General features: G+C 44.4%; 1 protein-coding gene across 1 annotated transcript in view; it reads left to right on the top strand.

Moving 5' to 3' along the window:
• Positions 1–13,434, top strand: part of CUNH1orf21 (chromosome unknown C1orf21 homolog) — a 190,703-nt gene that overhangs the window by 95,783 nt on the left and 81,486 nt on the right. Inside the window, exon 3 of the mRNA XM_045838484.1 lies at positions 8,076–8,170. Coding sequence (XP_045694440.1) covers positions 8,076–8,170 — 95 coding nt within the window. The remainder of the gene's footprint in view (positions 1–8,075; positions 8,171–13,434) is intronic.

Genomic DNA, 13,434 nt, shown 5'->3' on the forward strand with positions numbered 1-13,434 from the left:
GGGTGGCCCTCCCTCCCTGGGTGCGGCTCTGCCCGGTCCTCGGCCACTCATGCTGTTTCTCGGTTGGGAACTATTACTGTGTGGCATAGAATTAAACCCCCTCCCCACAGAAAGCCCTGGGGTCAGCATATGCTTTCCTGCAGGGATCCAGGCTGAATTTGGATCGAGCTGTACGTCTTTTGTCGGAGCTTGTCAGAGATGAATGTTGGGGGCCCTTAATGACTGGATAATGGTCCCATGGTCACTGAATAATGAACCCCAAATGAATGAAGGAAATGCATTGTCTGGCCTCTGAAATGATTAAATGATTCAAGAATGGGGCCGGCAGGGGTCCAGTCTTAATTATTAAACGTGCTCAGTGAGAGAAGCTTTGTCACCCTCTCTGTCCTTGCAGCCATGTCACCTCTCATCCTGTCCTCTCCAGACACGGGGACGAGGCCTTAGGATGCGAAGAGACCATAGCACCCTGTGCACAGTCATCTCAGCTCACTGCCTTCGCCCGGAGAGCCCTGTCCCCTCCCTCCAGGGCACACAGCCGCAAGGCCGGGAAGCCAGAGCCAGAAGAGAAGGCCCCTCTAGAGCCGGCCCTCCATCCCCTGTGATTCACCGCTGCCCCGCGGAGGGGGAAGGGGCTGGGATCTCGTTCAATGGCATTTCCTTTGCCCCTAGGATAGACCCCACATTCTCTGTGTCTTCTCTCTGGCCCTTTCCATGTTTCATTCGTATGTCCTTCCTCACCTTCCTCCAGCCGAGCGTCTGGTCCATCTCAGGACGTACGTTCCACCTTTGCCGCGCCTTCTTTCAGAGAGAGGCGGAAAGCCTTGGGGCGAGGTGGTTGGGGTCTCTTCCCAATTCCAAACGGCTGGGAGTCTTTAGCGGGACATGAAGGGACTGGCCCCCTGTGCCCTGCCGGCATCTCTTATCAGTGAAGGTGTCTGAATCTGCAGGGGCTGAAGGGTGTGGGGAGCAAAAGACAACCAAGGGGAGGAGCTGTGGCGTGAAGCAACATCACGGCCCCATAGCCTGTCCCCGCACTGAAGATGAGGATGTTACCTCTCGAAGCACAAAGCAGCGGGACTTGCAAAGTCAGAGTGATTTCCTGTGATGAAGAGGCTAAATTTTGAACCAAGCTGCAGATACTATTCTGTATTTGTGTCATGTATTATCTATGATATTCGCAGTCATATAAATATTATTGTAATTAGTCTTATATTTATGTAGAAACTTGCAGTTTATGCAAAGCCGTCACCAGAGTCAAGCATATGGTTAAAGCTGCTCTAACTAGTTATAAAAACTTTGTAATGCGACTTAATCCAAGTCTTCAGCTAACACATGGGCCTACTTGCCAGGGCCCCTCGGTCTTTGAACTTCAGAATGGCCCAACGATGTTCCATGTGAGGGTCTGAAAACATAAAATTCCTTAGAAGACTCAGTTTTAGCTTAAGCTTGGAGCAGTTTACAATGAGTTCAAATTTCCTCATTTGAAGGAGATAGAGATAGCTTGGAAGTTTTGGCAAGTTTTAGTGAAAACCTTAGAAATTTGGAGGCAGAAGAGATACTTGTAGCCCAGAAAGGGTAAAAAAAGATTTCGTAGAGAAAGTGAGACTTGGGCTAGAATAGCCTTTGAGTCAACAGAGAGATGGGGAGGAAATTGCAGATGGGGAATAATACACATTTCAGTTCAAAGCCTAAATGTAATCCCACCAAGAACCTCACACTGAGAACGTGCACCGACTGAAGGTAGACTTGAAATGGACAGCTCCACGCCTGTCGTACTTGTGTGCAAAAATGCGAAGAATGGTTTTGGTATTTTTTTCCTTAGAGATCTTTTTCGTCTTTGGAAAACCCAGCAGGTAAAAAAACCAACCTACCAACCCTGAGACAAAAAGGACCGAAAAGGACTGAAGCACTCATTAGGGGAAACACTTATTTACCTGTGAACTAAGGCCAGCGCTTGCTCTTTTTAAAAAGGCTTTATTTAACACCTTCTGTGTGCCAGACGCTCTGAGTGAAAAAGCAGGCACACAGAAAGCAAGCAGAATGGACTGCCTCTGATGAGCCCTGAGAAAGACCAGGGCTAAGTATCCAGCAGAGGTCGAGCCGGACGTTTGTTGACTGAGTAAACGAATGGAGGCATGAACAGCTGATAAGGTGGGTGGAGAGCTCCAAAGGCTACTTTTTCTTACTGCAGCCGCCTCATCTGTCCATGTTTGCTTTCCAGTGCCAGAGGCCTGCCTCTGTGCTTCCAGAGAAAGGTTTTCCTTCCAGGTACTTTCTGTGGAGCAGCCTCCGCCCTTCCTGCTCTGAAACAGTCCTTCTGCCTGTTCTAAGTGGGAGCTTTACCTGTTCATTCTTGTGCCCTCAGAGGTAGGCTGTGAGCCAGTGGCGATAACAGCGTAAAGATATATATATGTATCCAAGATAGATAGATAGATATATATATATGTGTGTGTGTGTGTGTGTGTGTCTATCTATCTCCACATATATACACACACATATATAGATATATATAAGGAGAGAGAAAGAGATAAGCATTAAGTGAGACCCTTGGTCTCACTTAAATAATGGTTGCTTTTTTCCCAAACATAAACATAATTTATTATGATTTTAAACTTATTTTCTATATTTCACTAAAGTAATATAGGCATGCAGTCAAGAAGATATCAAAGGCTTACTGTGGATGATAACCCCTTGTCTCACTTCCGCTCTCCTTATTTGTTAACACGGTGAAGCCGCCATTTTTGGTTAAAGTAATTATTGATGTTTACATTATATTTTGGATTTGTATCCCTTAATGGATTTTGTGCATTAAGAACAGTGTTCACTAAAACAATGAAAGATGTTAAAAAAGAAGAGTGTTTCCTGTAGAACCAGCAGGGTTTCCTGAAGCAACAGGTAGCATTTATCGAGCATTTACGATGGACTAGGCACCACCTTCATGTTGTAATTCATGTGGCTGTGTGAGAGCAAGTGCGATAAATATTCCCATTTCACAGATGAAGAAACCGAGGCACAGAAAGGATAAGTAACTTACCCAAACCCATAATGCTAGGTATTCCAGCTCCAGAGGCTAAGCCATTAGCCACTATGAACGCTCATCTGTTGGAGAATTTTACCAAGTAAGGAAATAAAGATCCTAGGCAAGAAGTTGACATTGTACCAGGATTTGGGGACGCAAATTTAGTTAGCTTGGGAGACAGAATGTTCAACGGGAGAAGCCCAAGGGAAATAAGTTTATGCTATAAAGCAGAATAGTTTGTTTTTTTAATTGGTCTGTTTATTTTTGTAACTACTTCTTGTACCTCCTTTCCCAAGCCCTCGTACGTTCCTGGGCGTAGGATACTAACTAATCTGCCAGGGGGTCTTCATGCAGATTCCAGATGGAGAGGCAACCAGGGCATCCCACGAAGACACCCAGATGTGGGACTGCTTCAATATGAGGACGTTAGCGTGGAATTTGGGGAATGAGAACGGTGCTGGAGAAGGCGGATCTGTCGTTAGAGATGTGTCCCTGGGTGGGAAGGTGCGGGAGGAGGCGCAGGTCCCTTCTTACCTCGGAGAGCAGCAGCCTCGGTTTCTTCCGCTTTCTCCCTTCTTCCCTACCTAATACGTCCACTTAGGCAAATAGTTAACTTTTTTTTATATAATCTTGGTGTTACAGACTCACCCAGAACTCATCTCCATCTGACTGACTCCTTTTAAAGTCACTTCTGTTGATTGGAAACGAAACTCAGCAGCAGGTCTATCTGCAGAGCTTGGGAGACCCGGGATAGGGCCAGGAAGTTGTTCCTAGCTCAAGGGCTGACGGGACCCAGAAAATGGGGATGATTCCATACTCACCTAAAGCCAGCCATGCCAATGGACCCCTTCTAGATCTAAAAACATTGATGTGCATATATATATATATATATATATATATATATATATATATATATATATGCACATACATGGGATATACTTTATGTAAGAAGTGAGGTACAGAGATTTGGTGGGAAACAAATTGCTTTCAGCATGATGGTGCCGGGGCAAAAGCGATCCAGACCCTTCTGATGTAATCTGAGAAATGAAACGCTGGAAATAACCCCAAGGGCATCACTTTTACTCAGATCCATTATGGTTTGCACAGCTTGCAACTGTTTACATAGAGAGGATGGGGAGCGGCAGGGAACGGGGTATCAGCCAACAGTTTCTGACGAGCCTTTGAATGGACCACCCGACAAGACCAATAGACAAGAGCAATAGGAGGAAAAGAAAAATTGTGACCAGGTGTGAGGGAGACAGAGGAAGCCGGTCCTGCTTCCCCTTTCTCTTAATCAAGTTGGTGACACGTTCTGCTGCCAGGACCTTGGGGCTGGGGACAGTGGGCGTGCTAACTCCCTCCAGTGTGGGGTCTGATTAAGGGGGCCTGCAGTCCCACGTGGAGCCCCCTGTGCCTCCCACAACAGGAAAACTGGGTTTCTGTAGCAGTGGTCTTACTGTGATAGCCCCAGACGCTCATTCGTCTGCCCAGAGGCCCTTTGGCAAGCGCCGGTCCAGACGGCTGCGTCGCCATGGAAATGAGTGGCACGTTTGTGATGAGTTGTCTCTTTCCAGATGGACCTCTTCATTCCTTTGAGAAATTTGACAGACCATCTTTACGTATTTGCTTTGTACAAACGGTGGCGTATCCAAGGGTCTTGCTGGCCTTTTTGTTTTCTACCAGGATGACTTTCGTGCCGTGTGTTGTGTAAGTACTGGTGATAGGTCCGGCTTTGTAGGCGTGGCTGTTCGCTTGCCTTTGTAGCCAGTCGAAGCGTGGTCCTCTCACCCGGTGGCAGCTAGCCAGCCGTGGTGGTTAATGACACACCCAAACCTATCCTCTTGCTAAATTGGGGATGGTTCTGTTTTGGTGTTAAAAGAAAGTCTGTAGTTGGGATAATGCTGCTTTGAAAATCAAGCAGCTAGCAGCTTTTCCATATCACTGAAGAAAAGTATTAGAAAAATGTGTATAGTGTGTCTGCTTCTTTCCATTCAGTCGTGTTCCCTGGAGGGATGAAAAGAGACCGAAGACTGTGTATGGCTAGGGAGCTCCGAGCAGTGGGCGGTGGCTCGGTGGGGCGGGAGAGGACAGGGGCAAGGCGGGGGCGGCTCCTCTCTGGAAGGTACACTTGCTGTGCAGCTGGCCGAAGGGTCAGTCGGAAGGTTCTCCCAGAAGGTTGCTTGGGTCCTAAAATGTTGCACTTTTTCTAGTCTGTCATGTGAGCGTGTGGGTCCTATAGACAAAATCATACAATCCACTGGAATTGTTTTAAAATATATGCTATGTAGGTGTGTGTACAAGTTATATGTAAATGATTAGAGACTCACCATAAGTAACTACGATCACAACTTAGATCAGTTAAATATTAGTAATTATCCCATTGAACCATGGTTTATAAATATTAATGTCCCAAACTGAAATTATGGGGAGACCCATCTTTAGGTATTATTTTTTTCTTTATTTTTATCTCTGTAATTATGTTGGAGGCATAACTTGTCTTTTTTTTTATTAACCACTGCTTTTCTAAATTCTGAGTAAATAATCCTTAATTAAATGTGCCAGTTTTATAATTTACTTTCATTTTTTTCTTCTTCTGAACACCAAATTGGAATGTGAATTTCTTGTGTGTTGTAATTGTGGATCAGAATTCATTGATTAACTTGTCAGTGTATTTAGGACCTTGATGACCCTAAAGGTCTCATTACAGTAGCCTCACACCAGTCTTCCTAATTTCTTTTGAAAGAAGCAGAATCAATCACCACCTGGAATTGTCAGGTGGAAAAAACAATTGGCTTAGCCAGGAACATGGAGTCTTTTATTCAGACACATGCAAATGTGTTACTTTCATAAGGTTGGTTATTTTGAGAAACAATTCAAATAGCATAATTACTTGTTGAAATGTTACTATAACAAATGTCTTTGGGGCTAGTGTCTTAAGGGATAGTATGAAGAAGCCTGAAACTAAAGAAAGTGGTATCAATAAAAGGCGAGAAATTATATAAACATATAGTTGTTATGTCAAATTAATCATAGGCACTAAGAGTACATTGCAACTTCCTGAGCTGATATACAGTCTCTCTTAGTGATTGGCATCTTTCAGGGAGCCTGTCCCAGACATTATTTCATGCCATGTGCTAGGCAGGGACCCGTGCGTTGGTTCATGAAATTTTCTAAGTCCGTAATTCCAGTGATTCTTTTTCCCGACAAATCAGACTAAAGATGACTCAAAGTCATGCCTATTTTTGACTTAGTGTGCCCAAGTCATATCCTGTTGACAGGAATCTGATGAAAATGCCATCATTGTCATCACCAAACCTCCACCCCGGAAGAGGGCTTTAGCCGCAGGTTTTCCTGAGTTTGTCTCATGACGTTCGGCCACGCTGGGATCTGTCGCATTCTCTCCCTCGCTGTTGTGAGGTCCGGGTCTCACCAGGACCCACCGTGCTCTCCCACCCTGAGTGATATACCCCCTGTTACATCCATTGGCTCTTATGTCTCTTCACACATGTGGCTTACAGAGAAATAAAGTGTGTGTGTGTGTGTGTGTGTAGAGCCTATGAAATAATTGCAGACTGCCTCATATTTAATATGGCAATTACAAATAGGAAATATTTATTTCCCCTTGTTTATACCTAGTTGTTGATCAATTAAACTCTTTTTTTATTTTAATCATTGTTCAAGTACATTTTTCTGTCCTTTACTCCCATTCCAGCCCACCCACCTATCCCATTTCCACACCCCCTAGTTTTTGTCCATGTGTCCTTTATACTTGTGCCTGTAAACCCTTCCCATTCTCCCCTGAAATTCCCTCCCCTCTCCCCTCTAGTTGCTGTCAGCCTGTTCCCTATTTCAGTGTCCTTGGTTATATTTTGCTTGTTTCTTTGTTTTGTTGTTTAGGTTCCTGTTAAAGGTGAGATCATATGGTATTTGTCTTTCACTGCCTGGCTTATTTCGCTTAGCATAATGCTTTCCAGCTCCATCCATGCTGTTGCAAAGGGTAGGAGCTCTTTCTTTCTTTCTTTCTTTTCTTTCCTTTTCTTCTGCATAGACTTCCATTGTGTAAATGTACCAAAGTTTTTTGATCCATTCATTACTGATGGGCACCTAGGTTGCTTCCAGCACTTAGCTATTGTAAATTGTGCTGCTATGAACACTGGGGTGCATAGGTTCTTTTGGATTGGTGTTTCAGGGTTCTTAGGATATAATCCTACCAGTGGAATTGCTGGGTCAAAAGGCAGTTCCATCTTTAGTTTTATGAGGAAATTCCATACTGTTTTCCATAGTGGTTGTATCAGTCTGCAGTCCCACCAACAGTGCACTAGGGTCCCCTTTTCTCCACAACCTCTCCAACACTTGTTATTTGTTGCTTTGTTTATGATGGCCATTCTGACCGGTGTGAAATGGTATCTCATTGTTGTTTTAATTTGCATCTCTCTGATAGCTAGCGATATTGAACATCTTTTCATGTGTCTCTGGATCTCTGTATGTCCTTCTTGGAGAATTGTTTGTTCAAGTCCCTTGCCCATTTTTAATTGGGTTGCTTGTCTTCTTAGCAATTAAACTCTTTAGTCTTAAACAGTACTTCATTGTTGTTGTTTTTTTCCTGCCAGAGAAAAATTAAGGCGTAAATGAACTGCTGAACATTGCTGCCTCTGGTGTTTGAACTCACATGCTCATAAGGAAAACACTAGTTCATGAGGAGAAACTTCTTCCTTAGGCCATGGTGTGATATGGCCTTGTGTGCAGACTCCAAAAAGTTTCGGAGATGGAATATCCTATTTCCTCTGCCACTGTGTGCTTTCTGTGAAAGGACCAGGCAAGGACACCGTCACTGGCTGCCAGCATGCCGCTGAGTTCTCCCCAGTAGACAGAGGACAGCGCCTCAGAAAAGGAGGCTGGTTAAGCTTCGTCCAGACGTTTTAAATGAACCCCGTAGAAAGGACACGGGAAATGGCTCCAACGAATGATGTTATTGGACTTTTCTCATTGACACTTTCCTACCATTGTGAAAAAGTTATAAAATGTCTTTTCTTTTCTTTTCTTTTTCGGTACTCAGATGAGTATAGGATCAAACCAGTGGAAGAGGTCAAATACATGAAAAACGGGGCAGAAGAGGAGCAGAAAATAGCAGCCAGGAACCAAGAAAACTTGGTAAGAATGGAATTTCTCATATTTAAAAAAACACATTTTGGTGACACCATTGTAAGAAAATCCGCACTGCACATTTAAATGGCAACGTACATACTGGGCACAAGATTTCTTGAAAATGCCGTCACTATTTATAGCTTGCCTGGAAGCCGCACCATTATTATTCCTGTATCCTGTTTGTTCTTGAATTAGCCCTTCTTTAATCTTGATAGAGAATGCTCCAGGGGAAACAATAGCCAAATTATTAGGGTTTTAAAATGGTTACATTTCAAGAAAAAAGCATGAAGTAGGGTTGGGAGGCATGGGGAGTGGAGCGTTCTTTTCTTTTCCTCCACCTCCTTTCCCTCTTACCCGAGTCAGAGTAAATGGATCCGTTCCATCATTCTGAACATGGGTTGTGTTGGGGGAGTTGCCTTTCAAAGGAAAATAATGTGCTTTTAAGGTAGGTCTCCATCCAAAGAGTCAGCGTTTCACATCTGTCATGGTAAAGGTGCTGCAGGTTTTGACTTAATGTGAGCATTATTATGGCCTGAAACAAGGGTAGGAACCTTTTTCTTTAATATGAATCAACAGACATGCTTCAACTTAATGTTCCATCTCTGTGAAAACATTTAGTTAATTGTCATATTAGCTGATTTCTTACAAGCGGTTATAAATTGTTAAGAGTATGCATGTAGTAAGCTGTGATGGAGCCAAATAGCTTTTTTATTTTCCTTCAGGATTATTTGCTATTTTTTCATGTTTGAATGAGTGTATTTTTAAGAAGCTTGCAATGTCATAAAATATTTTCACTTTGACTGAAACTCCTTTTTTCTGTTATGTGCTTTGTTTTTATGATTTCTGCTACAGCAGAGGGAGTCGGCAGAATATTAACAGGGCCCGTGAGAGTTAAGGCTGTCATTTTCCATGATATGCTAATGAACATAATAGGCTACTTCTTTTTCCTCTGTTTTTTTTCTGAACATCTGATACACAACTCAAAATACTGAAATATCAACAGCTAGGGATTGTAGATCACTTTCAAGGAGTAGAAATACTTTGTAATGGAACTTTGCTCCAAAAATGAGAGTTGGGTTTTAAGGAGTCATCGAAGTCACAGAGATTCATTATAACTTGTGGTCTATCTTAACATTAACACTAAAATCCAGAAAAAAGGTAGCTGTGACTAAATAGGAGAAGTTAGTATTATCAGACTTTTTTACATGAACTTTTTTACACTGAATAGATAAACAGAAGACCTGAGTAGTTGAAGAAGCATCAGTAGTCATTTTTTGACTTTATTTTACTAAAAATCAGAGTTTCTCCTTGCTTGATATAATTTTGGCTTGATTTATGAATCTCGTCTTTACTAATACTCCCACTGGAAGCCAAAGACACAGGTGACCAGCCTGGCAGTGGCTATTTCCTGGATCTAATGACCAGTGTCCGTCTGTGCTTCCCGTGACCTTTATTTTACAGCATGTGAGTTTTCCCTCGATGTGCTCTGGACACATTTAGGCCGCTTCACCATTTCCCCTTTTCTCTTAGCTGCATCATCGATCACCTCCTCGGTGCCAGTGCATCCCTTTCCAGCGCTGCGGCTGGACTGTGCACTGGGGCTTTGCTCTGCAGACGGAATGCAGATTCAAAGAGAGAAATTTCTGGTCCTATTTACTTGTGGATCACCTGTGGCAACCCCGCACCCTTTACTCTGCCCACCAATCAGAGTTCAGACTTCCCACTGGCATCTTCGAGCGTGTAAAGACTTCCATGGGGAATGGAGAGGAAATGGGTGACGTTGATTCTGAGGCCTCCAGATTGCTTTCCAAAAGTCAATGATGTTCACCTGTCTGGGCGCATGTCGTCTTGGTCGCCTGCTCCATCCGCTTAGGGTCCTCAATCAGGCATTGACCATGCATGTTGCTTGGGAAAACTTCCGGCCTTCTACATTTGAAGCTTACTTTGGGAGGTGGATGCAATAGATGCAAATTCTTGATTTGAAATTCATGAAAACAGTCTAAGAGTCAAGAAGTTTTTATGTGTCAAAGCGTACTCCTTGGAACAGTTTCCCAGTTCCAGAGCCAGGTTTTTCAAAATGCATGCGACAGCGGCATTAACCTAAAGTATCCATACAGAACTCTCTCGCCAGTTAACTAATGGAATAAGGAAGGAAAGACCAACTCTCACATCCTTTATTCTTTTCTTTTATGACGATAACGCCTAACTCCCATGAGGCGCTTATCACATACCAGGCACCGCACTCGAAGTCTAAACCACACACAGCTCATGGGATCCTCCCAGCAGTGCCACCACGAGGCTGTCTTTTCCCCCAGCTGCTGGGCGGGAGGTTTAGAGCAGTAACTTGATGCCTCAGTGCACAAAGTGGCAGAGCTGAGATTTGAACCCAGGCCATTTCTGGCTCCAGAGCAGTTTGATTGCCTGTTTTGTATAAATACACAAAGTCACTGTCCTCAAGGAGCATACAAAAAAGTGGCGAGAACAGTTCAGCAGGTATTTTATTGATTGCCTCTGTGTACAAGGCTCTCTTCTAGACTGCAGGAAAATAGAAAAATGGGGAAAACGGGGATGTTCACCCCAGGCCGTCAGGTTGCCATGCACAAGGTTAGCACCAAATGACTGGAAATAAAACGGCGGGGAGGGGTGTGGGTTCCAACCCAGGAGGCAATGGCAAGCGCCGCTGATATCAGAGGAGGCCGAGATCTGTCTGCTAGGGCCTTGGCCCCACTTCATGAACACGCTGGTGTGTCCAGTGGGCCTCAGAGGGCAGAGTGGGAACGAGTGCCCCAGGCGGACACACTAGAACTAAGAAATGCAAAACGGATGTAATAACGAGAAGAAGAGCGCATGTCAGTAGGGCAGCAGTGGGACACTGGACTGAAAATGCAGATGGGGTGACAGAGAGAGAGCCTCAGTGTCCAGCTGAGAGGCCTGAAATTAATTCCGTGGATGCAAGGGAGACTTCGAGGGTTTTCAGCAAGAGCTCGGCATGATGAGATTATGATTCGGGAAAGATGATGTGGCAACAGCAGGCGTATATGGCTTGGTGTGGGGTGCACAGGTGGGAGGTAATTCATAATAGTTTTTGCAAGAAACAACAGGCTTGAACCAAGGTGGTGGCAGGGTGAATACCGGGTCCAGCACAAATAACGCCCCTCTTTTATGACAAACTCATAAGTGTGTAATTCTGTAACATAGCAATATCACACTCAAACACACCACATGACATTTTAGGTGAAATGTTCAAATGAAAACTATAAATGATTACACTCACACATTATTACCTAACCAACCACACTCGAGTAGGCGTTCCTTCTGCCGGGCCCTGTAGTAAAGATTTGGGCTGGGCTGTAATAGAAGCAACAAGATTTGGCAGCTCATTATAGACATTAACAAAGTCCAGAAGAATCGGGATACACTGAGATTATGACCCCCTGGAAAGGTGACCGGTAGTAGTCGTAATAAACAGTGACCTCGGTGAAGTGGTATAATCACTGGGAAGATTGTGTCTGCTGAAAATACAAGGCCTGCCTTCCTTCCTTCCTTCCTTCCTTCCTTCCTTCCTCACTCCTACCCATCCTTGAAAAGATCTCAGTGTGGTCCACAAGGGAGAAAGTTGAGCCACTGACCACACCACGTGACAACGTAACAGGGGCACTGACAGAACACCTGTACTCCCGGGGTCTTAAGCTCCGTGCCGTGGAGGACACAGAGGCACCTCAGACGTAAACCCCACCCTGCAGAGCTCACTTCCCAGTAGCAATTACAAGGCATGTGACCTAAATGACCACAACTGAAGGAACATTGTGAATGTAGACTTTGGTTATGAGCAAGCAAAGCTTTAGGACCTTACAGGACGTCTACATGGAGAAATCTAGCAAAGGGCGAAAACGAGGGTGTGGAGCTCAGGAGCATTGCCCGGGATGTGTTAGGTGTTCAGTGTACGTTTGTTTGCTTGAATTGATGGGGGGCTGAATGACTGAGAGCAGTTGGGCCTTTAGTAGTTTGCTCAGTGGTATTTTAGGTGACATTCAATATTATACTAGTTTCAGGTGTGTAACGTGGTGACTCTACACTTATACACCTTACAAAGTGACCGCCACAGTAAGCTGAGTGAGTACGCGTCTGTCACTGTGCATAGTCACTACAAGGTTTTTTACTCTGTTCCTTATTCCCATGACTTACTTCACAACTGGAATATTTAGATCTCCAGTCACTTGGGTCCCCTGACTGCAGTTTCTGTGGGTGGAGGAAATTCATGCTGGTTTTCTGAGGCTGATGATGAGTCATTGATATATCAACCATTCGTGTACTCAGTACAGAGATGTGCATTTATCCCAGTTTTCAGCATCGCCGGGCATCGTTTGTTCCACTGTACTTCTCTCGGACTTTAATTCCTTCTTAGGGAAGGTGGTGTGAGTGGGAGGTGATATATAGATATACGGCGATGTGGGTCCTGGTTTCATCATTTCTAGCTTTGCAATTTTGGTCAAATATTGAAAACTTCTGAACTCCAAGCACTTTATTTGGAACCGGGGAATAACAAAGATGATTGAAAAGTTCGCAGAAAATGTAGGATGTGTTTAGAATCTTAGCAAAGAGAGGCTTTCTTAAACAACAAAAGCTAAAGCTATGGAGGAGGAAAAGTGGTTTATTTCATTAGATTAAAATTCAGTACTTCTATAAAACAATAAATGCCGCAAAAGTAGTTAATAGGTAACAGCCTGGGAAAGGTATTTATGGCATATAAATGGCAAAGGATTACTCTCTGGGATTTATACAGAACATTTGTAAATAATTAAGAAAAAAGAGAACCCATTAGAAAAGCAGGTAAATGAGATGAAAGTCAGAGGGCATTGGGCGAGAAGCGTATGAAAAGGTGCCCCGCATCGTTCCAGAGAGTCCAGTGGGCGGGCTCTCACCCACTCGCCGCGTTGGAAGACGCGCAGGTCTCTCTCCGGAAGGAGCTGACTGCCGCCGAAGGTGTGCTCACCTGGATGGTGGGGGGCTACTCTCTGGAACACCCCTGTGCCTTTGCTCCCTCGGTTAGTTGTATGTTTTCCCAGAGCCGGCGTGATGGTTTCCCAACCTGTTCATACTGGTCGAATGCCCTTGTAATGGTGTGATGCGCACCAGTGAAACACAAGTGTGGAAGGAGAGCCGCTGTGTCAGTGCAAATGGAATGCTTCAGGAGGCCTCGGTGAAGGCGCGGGGCTGAAGGCTCCCTGTTCAAGTCAATTTCGCACTCAGGTTATTTCACAAGGTCTCTA

Source organism: Phyllostomus hastatus, unplaced genomic scaffold (genome assembly GCF_019186645.2).
Source record: "Phyllostomus hastatus isolate PE091 unplaced genomic scaffold, TTU_PhHast_1.1 phas_contig_283, whole genome shotgun sequence".
In the NCBI taxonomy this organism is placed as follows: Eukaryota; Metazoa; Chordata; class Mammalia; order Chiroptera; family Phyllostomidae; genus Phyllostomus; species Phyllostomus hastatus.